At 34.6% G+C, this 24843-nt stretch overlaps 2 protein-coding genes across 2 annotated transcripts in view; one reads left to right on the forward strand and one right to left on the reverse strand.

The window, feature by feature from the left end:
• Positions 1-16451: 16451 nt before the first annotated feature.
• LOC137660067 (octapeptide-repeat protein T2-like) lies at positions 16452-17195 on the reverse strand. Its single transcript, XM_068394790.1, has one exon. The coding sequence runs from the start codon at positions 17193-17195 to the stop codon at positions 16452-16454; it is 744 nt and encodes a 247-aa protein (XP_068250891.1).
• A 7058-nt stretch (positions 17196-24253) lies between these two features.
• LOC137660069 (RNA-binding motif protein, X-linked-like-3) overlaps positions 24254-24843 on the forward strand; it is a 29587-nt gene continuing 28997 nt past the window's right edge. The window contains exon 1 of the mRNA XM_068394791.1: positions 24254-24518. Coding sequence (XP_068250892.1) covers positions 24254-24518 — 265 coding nt within the window. The remainder of the gene's footprint in view (positions 24519-24843) is intronic.

Raw genomic sequence — 24843 nt, forward strand, 5'->3', positions numbered from 1 at the left:
TGGGTGGAGGTGGGGGTTTGGAAATGGAGGTGTGGGAAATTATCATGGGGCGTAGATGACCGCCTAGAGATGACCCAATGCAAGGTATATGCCTGAGGCTAGCAGTGGATTGGCTTCTAGGAAAGGAAAAACTAAAGTAAATGGAGATATGTGTTCATTTTCAGTAATGTGCAGTGTTTGAGGTGCTTATAAACTTTTTCTTATACTTGATATTAAAAAAAAAAAAAAAAAAAACTTTATGTGTGCGCATGTATTATAATAATGAGATTATAGGGAGGGAGGCAAACTGAACAGGAACGAAAAAAGGGAAGCAAAGAAAAGAACAACTAATCTTAAACATTCCTATAAAAAACGAAAATTTCAATTATGTTTTCAAAAGCTTTGTATGCAGTCAATTCTAATAGTAATGCCTTCTCCATCTTCAGGCTCAGTGCTACACAGTATTCTAGAAGTTTTATTCCAGCTGTAAGCAACTTGTTGGATAAACTTCCTAATCGGGGAGTTGAATCGGTGGAACTTCAAAAGTTCAAACTTGCCGCAAATGTTTTTTGGTGTTGAAAAGTTTAACATTGTCTTTTTATAGTTTATATATGAAATACCCGTTTTAATGTTGTTACTGTTTTGAAAATATTTCAATTGTTCATTACTTCTCATATAGTTTATTTATTTCCTTATTTCCTTTCCTCACTGGGCTATTTTTCACTATTGGATCCCTTGGGCTTAAAGCATCTTACTTTTCCAACTAGGGTTGTAGCTTTGCTAGTAATAATAATAATAATAATAATAATAATAATGCTACCACAACTGATGGTTTTGATGATAATAGCGTTTTTAATAGAATAAAGATCCAATTATAGAAACAAGTATTATCAACAGTAGGGAAAGATTAAATCAGAATTCAATATCAATACGCAAATTTCCATTACTTATTTATCCTCTATATTCATCGTATGCTAAACTTGCCTCAAGAACCGATTTCTGAAAGGAAACTTTGAAAAACTCTTCTTCGAAAAATAAAATACCGGGCAGACTCCATAGTGTTTTTTTTTGGGGGGGGGGTGGAGGGTGAGAATTCGATCTTGATGGAAATTTATGGCGGAGGGGATTTGAGTCCAAGTCTATGCCATGAATTTCTGACAGGAGTTTTGTAAAGTTATCGAGAAATACAATGAAGCTCGAAGAAGAGTGAAATAGGCTCGAAGGAGAATAAAATACAGTCCAAGGAGAGTAAAATAGCTTCTAAGGAGAGTAAAATAGGCTCGAAGGAGAGTAAAATTGGGTCCAAGGAGAGTAAATTGGGTCCGATTAGAGTAAAATAGATTCGAAGGAGAGTAAAATAGGCTGGAAGGAGAGTAAAATAGGGTCCAAGGAGAGTAAAATAGGCTCGAAGGAGAGTAAAATAGTGTCCAAAGAGAGTAAAATAAGGTCCAAGGAGAGGAAAATAGGCTCGAAGTAGAGTAAAATAGGGTCTAAGGAGTGTAAAATAGGGTCCAAAGAGAGTAAAATAGGGTTCAAAGAGAGTAAAATAAGGTCTAAGGAGAGTAAAATAGGGTTCAAGGAGAGTAAAATGGGCTTGAAGAAGAGTAAAATAGGGTTCAAGGAGAGTAAAATAGGCTTGAAGTAGAGTAAAATAGGGTCCAAGGAGAGTAAAATAGGGTCCAAGGAGAGTAAAATAGGCTTGAAGTAGAGTAAAATAAGGTCCAAGGAGAGTAAAATAGGCTTGAAGAAGAGTAAAATAGGGTTCAAGGAGAGTAAAATAGGCTTGAAGTAGAGTAAAATAAGGTCCAATGAGAGTAAAATAGGCTTGAAGAAGAGTAAAATAGAGTTCAATGAGAGTAAAATGGGCTTGACGTAGAGTAAAATAGGGTCCAAGGAGAGTAAAATAGGGTCCAATGAGAGTAAAATAGGCTTGAAGAGAGTAAAATAGGGTCCAAGGAGAGTAAAACAGGCTCGAAGAGTAAAATATGTCCAAAAAGAGTAAAATGGGATCCAAGGAGAGTAAAATAGACTCAAAGAAAAGTGAAATAAACATAGCCACATGCTTCACCGAGGTCTTGGTTTTAAAGGTTTATAAGCCGCTCATGAATGGCAGAGGCAAGGGACAGTGACATTGCCCTAGATTGATTGATTGATTGAGAATTTTCTGGCATCCTGACAATGCCCTAAAGACTGACCATACATACATATGATCAGCGCCCAAGCCCCCTCTCCACCCAAGATAGGACCAGGGAGGGCCAGACAATGGCTGCTTATGATTCAGCATGTAGACTTATAGGGTCCCCCATACTCCCCATCCTTATCTCACAAGGTTGGTGAGGTTGCAGAGACCTAAGGAACTAACGAGTTTGAGTGGGAGTCGAACCCCAGTCGTGCGATCATCAGGCAGGGACGTTACCAATAGGCCACAACAACTCCTGAAAGGGGTACAATTTGGCCAAGGCTTGTGGCCATGTCTTGAAAGTTATGATCTATACTATATCGTTTTCATAATCTTTAGCTGCATCTTTAAGCCGATGGAAGAAAAAAAATGTCACTTTACAGAAGATATTACAAAAGGAAACATTTAGATCTATCATTAGAGAATCTAAATATAATGGTTTTGGATTCAGTCACGACAGCTTTAAGTAAAATTTTAATGTCGTATTTAACGCGGCCTGCCATTATTAGTTTTTTTTTTTTTTTTTTTTTTTTTTTTTTTTTTTGTGAAGATCTGAAAGACGAAAATTTAATATAATTCATAAAAAAAATTGGCCTTTATATCATAGACCACAAATCTTTATACAAGGAGCAAAAGTGTTCCCTTCCTGGAAAGGTGCACACAAGTATATATACAGTATATATATTCATATACAGTATATGATAGCTATGCATGGTTCTAAGCACACACACACATCTATATATATATATATATATATGTACATATATATATATATATATATATATACTATATATATACTATATATATACAGTATATATATGAATATATATATATATATTATAAATGCGTAATTAGATATATATATATATATATATATATATGTATTTATATAATATATACATATATATACATATATATATATATTAACTTTAAATGTCTCTAATTTCCTTGTTAACCTAAGCTGACGTTCCTTTCCCCTGTCGTCAATAATGTATAAATTGAAAAAATAAAACTATTAACATTGATCTCACAAAAAGATGTTTGAAGGCAGAGAATGAATGAATTATGAGGAGAAATAATTAATGAGCTAATTAATTCTAAGAATAAAGAAAGGGGGAAGCAAAAAGGAATGTTAAAATTACATAGAGACGATTGATATTTATATAAGAAATCGGTGAATAATAAAAATTCACAAATGTGGTGAGTGTGTTTAGATTTATCACTATTTTTTTTTCTCATTTAGGGATGAAAGCTTTCAGTGGAAAGTGTTTCTGATTAATAATAATGATAATAATAATAATAATAATAATAATAATAATAATAATAATAATGAAAATAATGATAATAATATTATAATGATAGTAATAATAATGATAATAATAATAATAAAAATAATAATAATAATAATAATAATAATAATAATAATAACAATGATAATAATTTGAGAAATCTGAAATCATAAAAAAGTCAATATGCTATTCTTGGTATCTATTTCTTACAATTGTCACTAGAAGAGATTTTTAAATATGCCTTTTATTTTTTTTTTTTTATTTTTTTTTTTTTTTTTTTTTTTGACAGTATGGATCTCTTAGAAATATGTAGGCCTATAAGAGAGGAGCGTGCGTCAACTTACTTAACAATCTTACTTACTAAATTTATAACAAAAGGTTAAAATGGTACTCATCATCATCCATCTCCTCGTACGCCTATTGACGCAAAGGACCTTGGTTAGACTTCGCCAGTCGTCTCTATCTTGAGCTTTCAATTCAATACTTTTCCACTCATCATCTCCTACTTTACGCTTCATAGTCCTCAGCCATGTAGGCCTGTGTCTTCCAACTCTTCTAGTGCCTTGTGGAAACCAGTTAAACGTTTGATGGAATAATCAGAATTGTACTGAATTTTATATATATTATTTTTGATTATATGCATCGTATTTATTTCAACAAAAACTAGTTTACCATGAGTTATCCCAGAAGAGAAAATTATTCAAATCACCGAAAGAAATATCGAAATTAAACGAATAAAGCCGAGAATGTAAAAAGAAATTTCGTATATTTTTTCCATTCACTCAGAAGCACTTTTCTTGTAGTTTATTTATTTCCTTATTTCCTTTCCCCACTGAGCTATTTTCCATGTTGGAGCCCTTGGGCTTAAAGCATGCTGCTTTTCCAACTAGGGTTGTAGCTTAACAAGTAATGATAATAATAATAATAATAATAATAATAATAATAATAATAACATCCATAAAAGAGTAACTTGATCTACTATAGTCAAGAAATAAAAGTTTGACTTATAACTTTAAAACGCTGAAAAATGGCTTACTATTGCCAACACATGTTCATAGGCTAAGTTAGTTTTTTTTATTTTTATTTTTTATATTTTATTAAACATTCATCAATGTCACAAATCTACTCGGTGATAACTGACGGAGATTTAGCTACTCGCAATTTAATCGTATATATCTGTGTCATTTCATTTTTCTGATTTCCAACAGAGATTTATTACATATATACGATGAAGAACCATTAAAAAAAAAAAAATTCTTGTCAAGAAAACATGTGGAAAGATGACTTGAATTTGCATATGAGTATTTTATGTAAGGAAATCAGATGGAGTAACGGAGATATATAACTATTTTCTCTTGGGAAAAATTGTATGTTTTTTATATTTTATTTTTCTGAGTTCATGAGACTTTTTCCAATTGTATCAAGTTCATCGCTAAAAAGGTTTAGATATGTTCACTATACGTACACATCCAAACACACATAAACAGACACTTGCACATTCGTATATATATATATATATATATATATGTATATATATATATGTGTGTGTGTATATATACATATATATATATATATGTATATATATATATATATATATGTGTGTGTGTCTGTGTCTGTGTGTGTGTAATATATATATATATATATATATACTGAATGTGTTATATGTGTGTGTTTATACGAGTGTGTCTGCTTTTTGAATTGTTTATATAAGATTAATTTAAATCATTGAAACTAATGCAATCGAAAATACAAATCTTACAAGAAAATAGAGACGAAATCTCTAACCCTGCTCTCCCTCCTTTTCCTCATAAACTGATCAAGTTAAGATAAGAAAAAAAAAAGAAAGAATGAAAAGTCTTGCTATAGCACAAATAAACGAACAGTTATTAATGGTGGAAACCTCCAGGAATACGAAACCTTTTCTTTCGTGTTTTTGCAATCAGTTTTCATCCTTTTAAAGGTTTAAAGGTTTAAAGGCCACCCATGAATGGCAGAGGCAAGGGACAGTGACATTGCCCTATTGAGCAGGACAATGCCCTAGAGACTGACCATATATATATATATATATATATATATATATTGTGTATATATATATATATATATATATATGTATATGCATATATGTATGTATGTATGTATGTATGTATTATCAGCGCCCAAAGCCCTTTTCCTCTCAAGCTAGGACCAAGGAGGGCCAGGCAATGGCTGCTGATAACTAGGCAGATAGACCTATAGGCTCCCCCAAACCACCCCCATCCTTAGCTCACAAGGGTTGTTAGGTAGCAGCGACCAAAGGAACTAACGAGTTTGAGCGGGACTCGAACCCCAGTCAGGACGTTACCTCATCGCCCACCACAACCCAGAGAATTCAGAGCAAAGAACTTAATCTTTTCTTTTTAAATTTCTCCCGAAGTTTTTGTAAAAGATTGATTGATTTAAAGATGTATTTGGGATATCAGAGTTCATTCAGGATTGTGCCATAGCCTCTGTACCATGGTCTTTCACTGTCTAGGGGTTGGGTTCTCTTGCTTGAGGGTACACTCGGGCATACTATTCCATCTTATTTCTCTTCTTGTTTTTTTTAAGTTTTTATAGTTTATATAGGAAATATTTATTTTAATGTTGTTACTGTTCTTAAAATATTTTAATTGCAATTACATTTCTTGTAGTTTCCTTATATCCTTTCCTCACTGGGGTATTTTCTCTATTGGAGCCCTAGGGCTTATAGCATTCTGCTTTTCCAACTAGGGTTGTAGCTTAGCAAGTAATAATAATAATAATAATAATAATAATGCAATAATAATAATAATAATGCTTTCCACTGTGCTATGTGAACCACGAAATTGATAAATATATGTTTGTGAATTTCAACCAAATTCAGATGTACTTTTAAAAAATCTGGTTCATTTCGAAAACCTAAGTTCTTTCGAGTAATTTCTAAATTTATAGAAATTTCACTAGTCATCTGCATTTCCATGTTTCAAATTACACAATTATAATCTATTTAATTTGTTTTCTGTTTCAAAAAATTCAGTTTCTATAACCCAAATATCAACGAAAGTTCAAAGGATATCAGTTTTGGTCATTGTTTATATATGACATATCTGTTTTGACGTTGTCACTGTTTTTAGAATGATTTATTGTTAGTTTATTCTCATCATTTATTTATTTCCTTATTTCCTTTCCCCACTGGGCTATTTTTCCCTATTGGAGCCCTTGGGCTTATAGCATCTTGCTTTTGCAACTAGGGTTGTAGCTCGCTAGTGATAATAATAATAATAATAGTAATAATAATAATAATAATAATAATAATAATCAATCACTTTTGCAACTAGGGTTGTAGCTCTGCTAGTAATAATAATAATAATAATAATAAATAATAAATAATAATAATAATAATAATAATCAATCAACCTTACAGCTCCAGCTCTCAGAGAAAGGGGGTGGGGGGTGGGGGGTTATCTACCCATATAAACACACCCCCTACCTCCCCCCCTACCTCCTCCCCCCCCCCCCCCGATAATACCCCCTTTTTGTACACCGAAGCGAGCCCTAGAAGCTATTAGTCTTCTTTAAGAAAAAGAAGAATCGGCCATAAAATCGAAATAGAAATGAGTCTCCAGGGATCCAGCCCTTGAGTTTCCAGTTACGGCTTTGATTAAAGAACTCCAGGATTTATTTGTTCTTCTTTAATATTCTTTTCTTTGATTGTTATTCTCATGTATTTTTTATCTAGTTTATCTTATTCCTCTGTAGTTTTATTGTCTTTTACGCAATTCCATTTATCTTTCCGTCTCAGTCTGGGGTGCATCTCTCTCTCTCTCTCTCTCTCTCTCTCTCTCTCATATTGTCTTCCATTTACCTCTCTCACTCTCTCATTGTCTTTTATTCACTCCCAATTATTCCCCCCCCTCTCTCTCTCTCTCTCTCTCTCTCTCTCTCTTTTACTGCCTGTTATTCGCTTCCACGTATCTCTCTTATTGTGTTTTATTCACTCCCAACTATTCCCCTCTCTCTCTCTCTCTCTCTCTCTCTCTCTCTCTTTCTTTCTTTTATTGCCTGTTATTCACTTCCACGTATCTCTCTTATTGTGTTTTATTCACTCCCCACCTCTCTCTCTCTCTCTCTCTCTCTCTCTCTCTATTGCCTGTTATTCACTTCCACGTATCTCTATCTTATTGTGTTTTATTCACTCCCCACCTCTCTCTCTCTCTCTCTCTCTCTCTCTCTATTGCCTGTTATTCACTTCACGTATCTCTCTTATTGTGTTCACTCCCCACCTCTCTCTCTCTCTCTCTCTCTCTCTCTCTCATTTGCCTGCTATTCAATTCCACGTATCTCTATCTTATTGTGTTTTATTCACTCCCCACCTCTCTCTCTCTCTCTCTCTCTCTCTCTCTCTCTCTATTGCCTGTTATTCACTTCCACGTATCTCTCTCTTATTGTGTTCACTCCCCCACCTCTCTCTCTCTCTCTCTCTCTCTCTCTCTCTCTCTATTGCCTGTTATTCACTTCCACGTATCTCTCTTATTGTGTTTTATTCACTCCCCACCTCTCTCTCTCTCTCTCTCTCTCTCTATTGCCTGTTATTCACTTCCACGTATCTCTCTCTTATTGTGTTCACTCCCCACCTTCTCTCTCTCTCTCTCTCTCTCTCTCTCTCTCTCTCTCTCTCTCTTGCGTCAAATTTCCTTCAATTTTGTTATCATCATTATCGTTCTTGTCTGTATTGATATCAACAGAATCTTGGCATTACACCATCACGGTATCTCTCTCTTAGGAATATTCGGCAATAAAAAATAAAAATAAAAAGACATAGCTCATGATTCCAGCCCTTTGATGGCTGGAAACTTTTGCACCCTTTTGATGAATGGCGAAACTTAAACTTTAGTCGTATATGCTAATAGCTACTCCCCGTAGTTATGGCTTTGCCCGTGATGTATTGCAAGATGTGCGTTTTGTGATATCGGAACGTAAGGAAAATGTAATTTTGCTCTTTTTATGTGAATTTCCTGTTCGTATGAGCAGTTTGTATTTGTTTTATTTTTACATATTGCATTTTTTTCAAGTTTTGCTTCAATGTCTTGAAAACAATTCCTTAACATATATATTATATTGCAAAAGTAAATCAAATTGTTTAAATAAAATTTCAAAGGTTTTCATCTAAGACATTTTTTATATTGTCAAAATCAAGATTTTTTGAAATTGGGAAATCCACCCCCCCCCCCCCCAAAAAAAAAGGTCTGATTTAGCGATCAGCTGTCTTCAGAACATTTTAGCGATCTATAATAGCCGTATGATATTCCTTTGTGTTATATGTAAAGTAAGAAAATAATGCCCAGGGGCTCCAACAGAGAAAAATAGCCCAGTGAGGAAAGGAAACAAGGAAATGGAAAGAAAAGATTCCATGATTTTTCTCGTTCAAAATGCAATAGAAAAGTAGGATTTTTAAACATTTTAGTTTATTAAAATATGCGTAAAGTTTTACAATATTAAGATATGTTTGCTATTATTATTATTATTATATTATTATTATTATTATTATTATTATTATTATTATTATTATTACTACTACTACTTTCTAAGCTACAACCCTAATTGGAAAAGCAGGATGCTATAAGCCCAGGGGCTCCAACAGGGAAAATAACCCAGTGAGGAAAGGAAAAAGGGAAAAATAAAATATTTTAAGAAGAGTAACATCATTAAAATAAATATCTCCTTTATAAACTTTATAAACTTTAACAAAACAAGAGGAAGAGAAATTAGATAGAATAGTATGCCCGAGTGTACCCTCAAGCAAGAGAACTCTAACCCAAGACAGTGGAAGACCATGGTACAGAGGCTATGGCACTACCCAAGAGTAGAGAACAATGGTTTAATTTTGGAGTGTCCTTCTCCTAGAAGAGCTGCTTACCATAGCTAAAGAGTCTCTTCTACCCTTAGAAAGTGGACAGTGGCCATTGAACAATTACAGTACAGTAACCCATACGGTGAAAAAGAACTGTTGAGTAATCTGTGTTGTCAGGTGTATGAGGACAGAGGAGGATATGTAAAGAATAGGCCAGAATATTCGGTGTATGCGTAAGCAAACGGGAAAATGAACCGTAACCAGAGAGAAGGATCTAATGTAGTACTGTCTGGCCAGTCAAAAGATGCCATAACTCTCTAGTGGTAGTATCTCAACGGGTGGCAATTTAGCTATTGAACCACGTGTTTAGAACTGATTTAAATAAATCGCTTTAACGGTGATACAAGATGCTGATGTTTAATAATACTGTGTTTATTTTCAAACTGGAAACATATTTTCCCAATCCGGGAAAAAAAATCCTTCCTATGAAATAATAAATTCTACAATATTATTTTTATTTTTGAACTGGGAAAACGGTTTTTTATAAGTTTTCTCTACTATTTAATAATAACTTTTACAATAACATATTCATTTTCAAACAGGAAAACTATTTTAGTCTTCACAATCCAGGAAAGATTTTTCCCTCCTATGAAATAATAAATTCTACAATATCATGTTCATTTTCAAACGGAAAAACTATTTTAGTCTTCACAATCCAGGAAAAAGTTTTTCCTACTATGAAACAATAATTTCTTCAATATCATGTTCATTTTCAAACGGGAAATCTATTTTAATCTTCACAATCCAGGAAAAAGTTTTTCCTCTTATGAAATAATAATTTCTACATCATGTTTATTTTCAAACTGGAAAAACTATTTTAATCTTCACAATCCAGGAAAAAGTTTTTCCTCTTATGAAATAATAATTTCTACATCATGTTTATTTTCAAACTGGAAAAACTATTTTAATCTTCACAATCCAGGAAAAAGTTTTTTTCTCCTATGAAATAATAAATTCATAACATGTACCGAGGAAATAATTGTCATAAATATTAAACCTCAGATGACAAAAACTTTCTTTAAAACGTCAAAAATAACATTCGGGAGCTGGATAGTTTTCCTTAACCGCAAAAGTTCCCGGAAACATCAAAAACTGACTTTGGGAAGTTGGAGAAAACGTGTTTTGGTTGGATATCACAGAAAATTAGTCCCTTTGTCAAAGTTATGGTCTTTAGAGATGGAAGATGAACGACCTCTCGGCCAATTACGCCTTTCTCTCTCTTTCTCTCTCTCTCTCTCTCTCTCTCTCTCTCTCTCTCTCCCTCTCTCTCTCTCTCTCTCTCTCCTAATCTTTGTGACAGTTATGCGTTTTTTTCGGTTTTGCTTCTTTGCTTTTACTTTTACCTTTCTATTTATTATTATTATTATTATTATTATTATTATTATTATTACGATTTTCTTCTCATTTCTCTCTCTCTCTCTCTCTCTCTCTCTCTCTCCTCTCTCTCCTCTCTCCTCTCTCTCTCTCTCTTTCTCTCTCTCTCTCTCCTAATCTCCGTGACATTTATCCGTTTTTCAGTTTTGCTTTTTTATTTTTACCTTTCTATTTATTATTATTATTATTATTATTAGTTAACTTACAACCCTAGTTTGGAAAGCAGGATGTTATAAGCCCAAGGGCTCTAACAAGGAAAAATAGCCCAGTGAGGAAAGGAAATAAGGAAATAAATAAAAGATATAAGAAATAATGAACAATTGAAATGAAATATTTTAAAAACAATAACAACATTAAAACCGATATTTAATATATAAACTATAAAAACATTTGGTGCAAGTTTGTACTTTTCAACCTCAACCGATTCAACTACCCGATTAGGAAGATCATTCCGCAACTTGGTCGCAGCTGGAATAAAACTTTCAGAATACAGTGTGGTATATAACTTTTTTTTTTTCCTGACGGAGAGGATATCGCATAAGAAATCACAATCCTGGCCAGTTTCTCCCTTCAATTTAACATTTTTTTAAAGATTAATTTTTATATGTTTTTATACAATTATTTATCTTTGACTGGACCTTGATGATTATGGAAAAGTAAACCCAAATGGTATTTTTTCCTTGTCTTTCATAAAAATACTGATTTCTTCTCCATCATAGACTCAATAATTTCACACTGTATTCTGGAAGTTTTATTCCAGCTGCGACCAGATTGTGGAATGATCTTCCTAATTAGGTAGTTGAATCATTAGAACTTCAGAAGTTCAAACATTTTATAAAAGCTTTTCTGCTGAGCAGGTTTATATAAGTCTCGTTTTTTAGTTCACATAAAACTGTTCTTATAATATTAGTCATTTCTTATTCATTACTTTATTTGTTATTCCCAAATTCCCTTCCCTCACTGGGCTAATTTTCCTGTTGGAGCCCTTGGGCTTGTAGCATTCTGCTTTTCCAGGTGTTGTTTTACCTTTACTACTACTACTACTACTACTACTACTACTACTACTACTGCTACTACTACCACCACCACCACCACCACCACCACCACCACCTCTACTACTACCACCACCACCACCAGCACTACTACTACTACTACTACTACTACCACCACCACCTCTACTACTACCACCACCACCACCACCACTACTACTACCACCACCACCTCTACTACTACCACCACCACCACCACCACTACTACTACTAAATAGAATAAGTAAAGAAGAAACATTTCCAGTGACGCATAATTCCAACATCTCGACCCTACCAAGTCCCGGCATCGATGACCACAGACATTACAACGCCAGATTCCGAAAACACACCAATCACCCGACTTAGTGACAGACTCCCTCCCGCCGGAGGATTTCCTCTGTAGTAAATCTGCCGGAACATCGGAAACCGATACCAGTGTTGTCTTCCAGTCAATTACGGTATATTGGGTACTTGATCGATGTTGCTCGCACCTGAAGGGAATATTTTGGGAGGCGAGAAGTCTCCTATACCTTCACGTTGTTTATAGGATGAGGTATCTGGTCATTCATTGATGGTAACTCATGGGAGTAACTATACTCGGTTTTTTTTAATGAGGCCCATTTGCACTGACTCGCAGCGGTGCCCTTTTAGCTCGGAAAAGTTTCCTGCTATCTGATTGGTCAGAATTATCTTGTCCAAACAATCAGCTATAGTCCATTTCTTTTAACGAGGCAGATTTGCACCGACTCGCAGCGGTGCCCTTTTAGATCGGAAAAGTTTCCTGCTATCTGATTGGTTAGAATTATCGTGTACAACCAATCAGCTAGTAGGCAACTTTTCCGAGCTAAAAGGGCACCCCCTTCGAGTCGGTGCAAATCTGCCTCACTAAAAAGAAATGACTATAGAAGGGCACTTAATAGAGTGCAGATCTCCGCCTCGGCAGCTTATTTCTCGACCTTTTGCTTGACCTTGACCTTGGACCTTGACATGTATTAATTTGGGTGGATTTCCAAAATTTAATAATTTCCAGATTTTTTACATAACAGTTAATCCCTGCAAGTTTCATTATTCAACGATTAAAATTAAGGCCAAGAAGCTGTTCACAAACAAACAAACACAAACAAGGGGTAAAACATAACTTCCTTCCAACTTCGTTGGCGGAGATAGTAATAGAATTTATGTTTGTGTACTTTCACTAATCAGAAATATGGCTGTTTGGCTTTTTTATCTGTTTAAAGGTTTTAAAGGTCGCTCATGAATGGCAGAGGCAAGGGACAGTGACATTACCCTAGGACAATGCTCTAGACTAAGACTGACCATATATACTTACGATCAGCGCCCAAACCCCCTCTCCACCTAAGCTAGGACCAAGGATGGCCAGGCAATGGCTGCTGATGACTCACCAGATAGACCATAGGATCTTCCAAACTCCCCATCCTTATCTTACAAGGATGATGAGGTTGCAGCGAGCAAAGGAACTAACGAGACTGTTCGGGGTTCGCACCTCAGTCTGGCGATTACCAGTCAGGGACGTTACCACATAGACCACCACAGCCCTGTTATTATTATTATCATTAATAGCTAAACTACTACTGTAGTTGGAAAAGCAGGATGCCATAAGCCCAAGGGCTTCCACAGTGAAAATAGCCCAGTGAGGAAAGGAAATAAGGAAATAAACAAACTGCCATATTTTGAACAATCAAAATAAAATATTTTAAGAAAAGTAACAACAATAAAACAAATAATTAATTCCTCTTATTTCTAACTAACACTCATTGAATTGAGTTCTTGATCAATACTAAGTATTGTAGCTTATTTCTTGATATTGTATATTTGTTTAATTTTACTGATCACAAATATGGTAGCTCGGCTTTTTTTATCTGTTTGTGATTATAATTAGTTCCACTTATATTTAATTGGTACTCATTGAATGGAGTTCTTGATTAATTCTAAAAATTATAGCTTTCGTTCTGGTATTGAATTAGGTTTGAAGAACCTCGTATTCTCCTTACCAACTTTAAGCTAACATCAGGGAAATAAGCGGCTTTCGAAGGAGAAATTAACTGACTGACAATGATTTATTAAAGCTGTAAGGGCTTATGACAACTAACTAATCCACTTATCGAAAGGTTAACGCTCTTTTATGTAGTAAACACTATTACTTTTCCTTCTCTCTCTCTCTCTCTCTCTCTCTCTCTCTCTCTCTCTCTCTCTCTCTCTCTCTCTCGTCGATGTCAGGATGCCCGAGAACTTAAAATCATTAATTCTCTCTCTCTCTCTCTCTCTCTCTCTCTCTCTCTCACTCTCTCTCTCTCTCTCTCTCTCTCTCTCTCTCTCTCTCTCTCTCTCTCTCTCTCACACACAAACAACGAACTGATATAATGACACTGTGCCTGGCTAGAAAAGATGCTATATGCCCAACAGGGAAAAATAGCCCAGTGAGGAAAGGAGGTAAGACTACATATAAATGATGTGAGAAATAATGAACAATTAAAATATTTAAAAAACAGTAACAACATCAAAACAGATATTTCGTATATAAACTATTATAAGATTTATGTCAGCCTGTTCAACATATCAAGAAATAGTGAAGTAATTAGAAACTGAACGATTGTTTTAACAGGAGTAACTTTAGTCTAAACTTTGGTGTGGAACAATAAAGTTATTACTCTTCCATACATATGTCAGTAAACATCTAACATCGGTCTTTTAGGGGAAGTAATAACCCATTTGATCAAAACATCGTGATGTTTTCGACAGTATTTTTAGTCAAAACTTGGGGTGGAACATTTAAGAGTTATTACTCTTCCATACATATGTCAGTAAACATCTAACATCGGTCTTTTAGGGGAAGTAATAACCCATCTGGTCAAAACATCTTGATGTTTGTTCAAAACATCATTATCTTTTCGACACCATTTTTAGTCAAAACTTGGTATAGAACAATAAAGTTATTACTCTTCCATACATATGCCAGTAAACATCGAACATCGGTCTTTTAGGGGAAGCAATAACCCATCTTCTCAAAACATCTTGATGTTTTTTCCCCGCGTCCGGGATACTGCTGATAAAATAGCTTCTGGGGGCTGTGTGATGTGTCATATAAAATCAAGTCTCTTCCGCAGGAGTCTTGGGACCCCGAGAAACGCGTGAAAAGGATTTATCGTCCTTCAAATATCAACCACGGAGACATCACATTCGTTTCGGATTATCTGTAAGTACCTACTAAAAGTCGTTGTGAGTAGGGGTAACCTGGAAAGGTTTCGTCTATAACAATAATGCATATCTGTTTATAAATATATATATATATATATATATATATATATATATATATATATATATATATATACATATATATATATACATACATATATATTTATATGTATATATATATATATATATATATATATATATATATATCTATATATATACATATATATATATATATATATATATATATATATATATATATACACATATACATATATATACTCATATACATACTAGTGTGCGCGACCCGTCATAAATCATAACCAAATATTTAGATATACACACATCCTCCTCTCACCAGGGTATGACTACTCCCGAGGAACGAGGAGAACTCAGTGTGGCCATATATATATATATATATATATATATATATATATATATATATATATATATATACATACATATATATGTATGTGTATATATATATGTGTGTATATATATTCATATATTTATATACGGCTTTGTATTCTTTGTCTCTAGTGCTCAACGATCATACCATAGCCTTTCTCTCCTGCAATCACCAGATAATGGTCATACGTGAAAACATATAGCATACTGTGAAAATTATACAATTCTTTTTCTTATTTACGGTAACCTAAAATTAAAATATATTGATCTAAACGACCATGTGACAACCCTTAAAGCAGCTCCTCTAGGAAAAGGACACTCCGAAATCATACCATTGTTCTCTAGTCTTTGGTAGTGCCATAGCCTCAGTACCATGGTTTTCACCTGTCTTGGGCTAGAGTTCTTGTGCTTGAGGGTACACTAGGGCACGCTGTTCTAACTTATTTCTCTTCCTCTTGTTTTTCTGAAGTTTTTATAGTTTATATATTATAGATCTAATTATCTTAAAATGTTTTATGTTGATTACTTCTCTTGTAGTTTGTTTATTTCCTTGTTTTCTTTCCTCTCTAGGCTATTTTTCCCTGTTGGAGCCCTTGGGGTTATAGCGTCATGCTTTTCCGAAATAGGGTTGTAGCTTAGCTGCTAATAATAATAATAATAACAATAATAATAATAATAATAATGATAATAATAATGTTATTAGGATATGAATTATCATTTCTACCATTTTCTTAAACTGATTTGATAATAATAATAATAATAATAATAATAATAATAATAATAATAATAATAATAATAATAATAATAATAATAATAATAATGTCATTAGGATATGAATTATCATTTCTACCATTTTCTTAAACTGCTCAAATCATTAAGCCAGCGGATCTGTTGATAAACCAAGGCTTTATCGCAAAATGAAAGAGACAAGGGAGGTCTCGCCTACATTGTAATTTCCCTTAGAACTGATTTACTGTTTCCTAAAACGCCTCCCTCCATCCCTCACTCCCTCTCGTCCCTTTTACATATTCGCTTAAAGATAAAGTCCTTCGTCTAGTTAATGGCTTTATCCACCTTTATCTCCTCCTTCTCCTCCTCCTCTGTCTCTCCTCTTCCTCCGTCTCTCCTCCTCCTCTGTCCCTCCTCTTCCTCTGTCTCTCCTCTTCCTCTGTCTCTCCTCTTCTTCCTCCGTCTTTCCTCTTCCTCTGTCTCCTCTTGTTCTGTCTCTCCTCTTCCTCCGTCTCTCCTCTTCTTTCTCCGTCTCTCCTCTTCTTCCTCCGTCTTTCCTCTTCCTCTGTCTCCTCTTGTTCTGTCTCTCCTCTTCCTCCGTCTCTCCTCTTCTTTCTCCGTCTCTTCTCTTCTTCCTCCGTCTTTCCTCTTCCTCTGTCTCCTCTTGTTCTGTCTCTCCTCTTCCTCTGTCTCTCCTCTTCCTCCATCGCTCGTCTTATTTCCGTTTCTCCTCTTCCTCTGTCTCTCCTCTTCCTCCTTCTCTCCTCTTCCTCCGTCTCTCCTCCTCCTCTGTCACTCCTTTTCCTCTGTCTCTCCTCTTCCTCCGTTTCTCCTCTTCCTCCGTCTCTCCTCTTCCTCCGTCTCTCCTCTTCCTTCGTCTCTCCTCTTCCTCTATGTCTTCTCTTCCCCCACTCTCTTCTTCTTCCGTTTCTCCTCTTCCTCTGTCTCTCCTCTTCCCCCTTCTCTCCTCTTCCTCCGTCTCTCCTCTTCCTTCGTCTCTCCTCTTCCTCTGTCTCTCCTCTTCCTCCGTCTCTCCTCTTTCTCTGTCTCTTCTCTTCGTCGTAGATTGAAATAAGCCTCTTTATGGCCATCCTAAAGTGGGAAATCTGTCCAACCGATGGTTATGGACGCCAAAAAAAAAAAAAAAAAAAAAAAAGCACGTGAATCTACAAAGGACGAATAGTAGAAGTTGTTAATATCCTTTACTTTGTCTCTTTGTTAGACCACGTCCATTTTCGTATTGCTTTGTCTTTCATTCGTAAATGCCACTTTTGTTTGTTCGTGCTATTTCACGACTGCGTACCTTACGAGCTTCCAAAACAAGAGCCCGTGCCCTGCATAAGGCAAGGCGTTCTTAAACGAACGAACAAACGAACTAGTCTTGGGTAGTGCCATAGCCTCTGTACCATGTTCTTCCACTGTCTTGGATTAGAGTTCTCTTGCTTGAGGGTACACTCGTGCACGCTTTTATATCTTATTTCTCTTCCTCTTGTTTGTTAGAAATTTTTATATTTTATATATTAAAAACATAATTTAATGTTGTTACCGTTCTTGAAATATTTTATTTTGATTGTTTATTACTTCTCATGTAGTTTATTTCCTTATTTCCTTTCCTCACTAGGCTATTTTTTCCCTTTTGTAGCCTTTGGGATTATAGCATCTTGCTTCTCCAACTAAGGTTATAGCTTGTCTTGTAATAGTAATAATAATAATAATAATAATAATAATAATAATAATAATAATAATAATAATAATAATAATAATAATAATAATACTGGTTACTTTGATAACTAGCATCTTGCTTCTCCAACTAAGGTTATAGATTATCTTGTAATAATAATAATAATAATAATAATAATAATAATAATAATAATAATAATAATAATAATAATAATAATAATAAAACTGGTTACTCTGATAACTACTGTATATTAGTCAAAGAACCTTACGGAGATTAAGTATAGCATTCGTCTTTTCTTTGCCATCATGGAAACTTAATTGTTCTTTGTCAAAATTATTCCTCATAAGTTTTCCTAAAAATAAACAAACTACTTAAGTTTTACATCCTTCTTGGATCCATTGACAAAGCATACGAAATATGTGATATATCAAATACAAATGACATATTTTAATGGTATTCCAAAGTCTATCTAAACTTCTCGCAAATTGGAATTTATAGTATACTCGAACTTTATCCAAACTCGTAAGTTATTCTGACAACGGCAATTTCTATAAAGCAAATAAGAGAACTAAATGCCAGGGACGACTGAAATGTAAAGCAGGTAAACTAAATCAATTTTATTTAACTGGAGACTTTATTATTATTATTATTATTATTATTATTATTATTATTATTATTATTATTATTATTACTAGCCAAGCTACAACAATTTTATTTAACTGGAGACTTTATTTTGTATTATTATTATTATTATTATTATTATTATTATTATTATTATTAGCCAAGCTACAACAATTTTATTTAACTGGAGACTTTATTTTTATTATTATTATTATTATTATTATTATTATTATTATTATTATTATTATTATTAGCCAAGCTACAACAATTTTATTTAACTGGAGACTTTATTTTGTATTATTATTATTATTATTATTATTATTACTACTAGCCAAGCTACAACCCTAGTAAGAAAAGGAAGATGCTATAAGCCCAAGTGCTCTAATAGGGAAAAAATAGCCCAGTCAGGAAAGGAAATAAAGGAAATAGATAAATGATGAGAACGAATTAACAATAAATCATTATTATTAGCCAAGCTACAACCCTAGTAGGAAAAGCAAGATGCTAGAAGCCCAAATGCTCCAATAGGGAAAAAATAGCCCAGTGAGGGAAGGAAATAAATAAATAAATGATAAGAACAAATTAACAATAAATCATTCTAAAAATAGTAACAACTGCCATATCAACTCACAATTATTATTATATTATTATTACCAGCCAAGCTACAACCCTAGTAGGAAAAGCAAGATGCTACAAGCCCAAGTGCTCCAATAGGGAAAAATAGCCCAGTGAGGAAAGGAAATAAAGGAAATAAATAAATGATGAGAACAAATTAACAATAAATCATTATTACTAGCCAAGCTACAACCTTTGTAGGAAAAGCAAGATGCTATAATCCCAAGTGCTCCAATAGGGAAAAAATAGCCCAGTGAGGAAAGGAAATAAAGGAAATGAATAAATGATGAGAACAAATTAACAATAAATCATTCTAAAAATAGTAACAACTGCCATATCAACTCACAATTATTATTATATTATTATTACTAGCCTAGCTACAACCCTAGTAGGAAAAGCAAAATGCTACAAGCCCAAGTGCTCCAATAGGGAAAAAATAGCCCAGTGAGGAAATGAAATAAGGAAATAAATAAAATTAACAATAAATCATTCTAAAAACAGTAACAGCTGCCATATCAAGAGCCGGAGATAAAGATTGAACTTAATACTTTGAGAATCTTTCCAAAAGATACGAAAACTCAACAAAAAATAAAAAGCCCAAACAAGTTTCCCTTTATATTCCTTTAGTAGCAGAGCAACGCAAATTGTACGGTATTATAATGTACAAAAGACCTGACCACATGGGTTCTCAATTAGCATATACGAGCAAAGTTTCGCCATTTGTTAAAAGGGCAGGCGAGTTGCCATGGCGAAAATAAAAAAAGGGGGACGGCTGCTTTCCGACATTTTAAGAGCTACTTCATTGTGTTCTCTTATTTTTTTCATATAAGGAAAGGATTCACCAGTAATGTTTTACGGAAGGATTCGCTAGTTGTGTTTTATGAAAGGATTCGCCAGTAATGTTTTACGAAAGGATTTGCTAGTAATGTTTTACGAAAGGATTTGTCAGTAGTGTTTTACGAAAGGATGCGTTAATAATGTTTTACAAAATGATTTATCAGTAATGTTTTACGAAAAGATTTGCTAGTATTGTTTTACGAAAGGATTCACCAGTAATGTTTTACGAAAGGATTTGCTAGTAATGTTTTATGAAAGGATTTGCTAGTAATGATTTACAAAAGGATTTGCTAGTAATGTTTTACGAAAGGATTCACTAGTAATGTTTTAAGAAAAGATTCACTAGTAATGTTTTATGAAAGGATTTGCCAGTAATGTTTTACGTAAGGTTGCGTTGATAATGTTTTACGAAAGGATTCGCCAGTAATGTTTTATGAAAGGATTCGTTAGTAATGTTTTACGAAAGGATTCGTCAGTAATGTTTTACGAAAGGATTTGCTAGTAATGTTTTACGAAAGGATTCGTCAGTAATGTTTTACGAAAGGATTCACCAGTAATGTTTTACAAAAGGATTCGCCAGTAATGTTTTACGAAAGGATGCATTAATAATGTTTTTCGAAAGGATGCATTAATAATGTTTTACGAAAGGATTCGCCAGTAATGTTTTGTGAAAGGATTTGCTAGTAATGTTTTACGAAAGAATTCGTCCGTAATGTTTTACGGAAGGATTCGCTAGTAGTGTTTTACGAAAGGATTTGCTAGTAATGTTTTACAAAAGGATTCGCCAGTAATGTTTTGTGAAAGGATTTGCTAGTAATGTTTTACGAAAGGATTCGCCAGTAATGTTTTGTGAAAGGATTTGCTAGTAATGTTTTACGAAAGGATTCGCCAGTAATGTTTTACGGAAGGATTCGCTAGTAGTGTTTTACGAAAGGATTTGCTAGTTATGTTTTACGGAGGGATTCGCTAGTAGTGTTTTACGAAAGGATTTGCTAGTAATGTTTTACGGAAGGATTCGGTAGTAGTGTTTTACGAAAGGATTTGCTAGTAATGTTTTACGGAAGGATTCGCTAGTAGTGTTTTACGAAAGGATTTGCTAGTAATGTTTTACGAAAAGATTCGCCAGTAATGTTTTGTGAAAGGATTTGCTAGTAATGTTTTACGAAAGGATTCGCCAGTAATGTTTTACGGAAGGATTCGCTAGTAGTGTTTTACGAAAGGATTTGCTAGTTATGTTTTACGGAGGGATTCGCTAGTAGTGTTTTACGAAAGGATTTGCTAGTAATGTTTTACGGAAGGATTCGCTAGTAGTGTTTTACGAAAGGATTTGCTAGTAATGTTTTACGGAAGGATTCGCTAGTAGTGTTTTACGAAAGGATTTGCTAGTAATGTTTTACGAAAGGATTCGCCAGTAATGTTTTACGAAAGGATTTGCTAGTAATGTTTTACGAAAGGATTCGCCAGTAATGTTTTACGGAAGGATTCGCTAGTAATGTTTTACGGAAGGATTCGCTAGTAGTGTTTTACGGAAGGATTCGCTAGTAATGTTTTACGGAAGGATTCGCTAGTAGTGTTTTACGAAAGGATTCGCTAGTAATGTTTTACGGAAGGATTCGCTAGTAGTGTTTTACGAAAGGATTCGCTAGTAATGTTTTACGGAAGGATTCGCTAGTAGTGTTTTACGAAAGGATTTGCTAGTAATGTTTTACGAAAGGATTTGCTAGTTGTGTTTTATGAAAGGATTCGTCAGTAATGTTTTATGAAAGGATTTGTCTGTAATGTTTTACAAAAGGATATGCTAGTAATGTTTTACGAAAGGATTTGCCAGTAACATTTTACAAAAGGATACATTAATAATGTTTTACGAAAGGATTTACCAGTAATGTTTTACAAAAGGATGCGTTGATACTGTTTTACGACAGGATTTGTCAGTAATGTTTTATGAAAGGATTTGTTAGTAATGTTTTACGAAAAGATTCACTAGTAATGTTTTACGAAAGGATTCCTCAGTAATGTTTTATGAAAAGATTTGCTAATGATGTTTTACGAAAGGATTCGCCAGTAATGTTTTACGAAAGGATTTGCCAGTAATGCTTTACGAAAGGAAATGCTAGTAATGTTTTACAAAAGGATTCGCCAGTAGTTTTTTATGAAAGGATTTTCTAGTAATGTTTTACGAAAGGATTCGCTAGTAATGTTTTACGAAAGGATGCGTTAATAATGTTTTACAAAAGGATTTATCAGTAATGTTTTACAAAAGGATTCGTCAGTAACGTTTTGCAAGTAGCATCTCCTGAGAGGGTAAGGATTGTTTGCTTGGTTTAGCTAATTGGCAAATGAGGAAGGAATAATGAGGAATATGTATACGCCTTCTTAACTGAGAAGGTCGTAAAAATTGCGAAGGCTTTGAGCAAAATCCATATGCTCTATATAATTTCTTATCATCAGTCGTTTCAGTTGGTAGGTGGAGTTCGGAGGTCCACACCAGGTCTCATACAGTTATTAACGCTTTACCTCACCTCATGAATGGCCGCTTATGAATGGCAGAGCTAAGGGACAGTGACATTGTCCTAGCAAGCAGGACAATACCCTTGAGATTGACTATATATACATATGATCAGCGCCCAAGCCCCTCTCCACCCAGGCTAGGACCAGGGAGGGCCAGGCAATGGCTACTGATGACTCAGCAGATAGACCTATAGGCTCCGCCAAACCCGCCATTCTTAGCTCACAAGAGTGGTGAGGTTGCAGGGATCAAAAGAAATTTTGAATTAGAGCGGGACTCGAACCCCAGTCTGGCGATCACCAGTCAGGGAGATTACCACATCGGGCACAGCATAAGGCATCCTTTATCGAAAACTAATTATTATTCAAAAAAGGATAGAAAATATAAGTGCATTTTTATCTTACTGCAAGGGCTGATTATATAAGAATAATTTCGTATGTAGATCCATTCTAAAACGAGACTGAAATATTATTGTAAGGTAAATACAGATAATTACATGTTCTCAGAAGGCGTTTTTTTTTTAAATAAATTTAGATAAGAATGTTAAATATTATAGACAATTTAGAGACATTTAATGATGATGCAAATTAGTCAAAGGCTTAACTATTATGGATCATTATTGAAGATAGCACTTTGTTCATTTAAAAAGGCTTAAAGCAAATGTTAGTCTTTGTTGTAGGCCTTGCCATATGAATTATAATTGCTTCAAAAAACTAAATTGTTTACATGAAGATTTGAAAAATATTTCGTCGAGTGGATCAGTATTTCAACAAAATTACTTTAGGAAAATATAATAGATATAAATTCTTGAAGTTGAAAATATTGATAATTATAAAAATTAAAATTTCTTAAATTTAAGACTATTGATATTTGTAAAGATCAAAATCTTAAATTTGAGAATATTGATATTTGTAAAGATCAAAATCTTAAATTTAAGACTATTTATATTTGTAAAGATCAAAATCTTTAATTTAAGAATATTGATATTTGTAAAGATAAAAACTCTTGAATTTAGGAATATTGATGTTTGTAAAGATCAAATTTCTTGAATTTAAGACTATTAACATTTGTAACAATCAAAATTCTTGAATTTAATAAAAATGATATTTATAAAAATCATAATTCTTGAATTTAAGAATATTGATATTTGCAAAGATCAACAGATCTATCACATCAAATCAACCCCAAATCCGTAAAGACCCATAAATGATAAACGATGTAGATAAATCTACGCAAAAACTGACACATCCAAAATAGTATGAAGCTACGACGCTTTCCAGGACGTTAACGCTTTTTCCTATTCATCTGTTGTAAACGCCCATATTTTTATCCGGCTGCCATAACCATAGGGTCGATTTGCCACTTTACGATGGCTATAACGCGGCTTATGTCAATCGACGACGAGAAGGAAGGATAGGAGAAAGAGGGGGGAAAGCTGTTGAGTCGACGACCTGGACAAAGGACATTCTGTGGACGATCTGGAGGAAGGACGTTCTGTCGACACCCTGGTCGAAGGACGTTCTGTTGATGACCTGGACGAAGGACGTTCTGTTGACGAACTGGGAAAAGGGTGTACTGTCGAGGGCCTGGACTAGGGACATTCTGTCAACGACCTGGAGGAAGGACGTTCTGTCGATGACCCTGACGAAGGACATTCAGTCGACGTCCTGAATGAAAGGCATTCTGGCGATGACCTGGACAAAGGACATTCCGTCGACGACCTAGAGGAAGGACGTTCTGTCGACAACCTGGACAAAAGACATTCTGTCGACGATGACCTGGACAATTAATATTCTGTCGTCGACGACCTGGATAAAGGACATTCTGTCGACGACATAGAGGAAGGACATTCTGTCGACGACCTGGACGGAGGACATTCTGTCGACGACATGGATGGAGGACATTGTGTCGACGACCTGGACGGAGGATATTCTGTCGATGACCTGGATGGAGGACATTCTGTCGACGACCTGGACGGAGGACCTTCTGTCGATGACCTGGACGGAGGACATTCTGTCGACGACATGGATGGAGGACATTCTGTCGACGACCTGGACGGAGGACATTCTGTTGACGACCTGGACAAATTACATTCTGCCAATGACCTGGACATAGGACATTCTGTCTATGACGACTGTCAGTGCATCTCACATGGTGAACTGCAGGCATTACTTAACAGTCTTTGCAGTGTTTTTCCTGCTATAAACACTAGAGTCTCTGGCATATCTTGTTCCGAAGAAGTGCACCCTGTCATACTCTTACCTCAGGCCGAGTAACCAAACAGATAGTGTAGGGAAAGATAGCAGAGGTGGTGGGTGTGGATAAGCACAGGAACTCAGCGTGCAGTATGGGTTTGGTTTAATGTACTTTTTCAGAGTGAGGTGTACCAGCGAGGGATGGTTAGTTGCCCTTATTGGATCCTAAATTAAACCCTTTCTGTGCCAAAGTGATGGAAGCTTCATTCCTTTTATGTTGGTTG

The sequence above is a fragment of the Palaemon carinicauda genome, chromosome 20 (genome assembly GCF_036898095.1).
Source record: "Palaemon carinicauda isolate YSFRI2023 chromosome 20, ASM3689809v2, whole genome shotgun sequence".
Lineage (NCBI taxonomy): Eukaryota > Metazoa > Arthropoda > Malacostraca > Decapoda > Palaemonidae > Palaemon > Palaemon carinicauda.

Bases quoted from the DNA above. Each gene is read 5' to 3' on its own strand.
- LOC137660067 (XM_068394790.1), bottom strand. From the start codon at position 17,195: ATGGCCATAAAGAGGCTTATTTCAATCTACGACGAAGAGAAGAGACAG.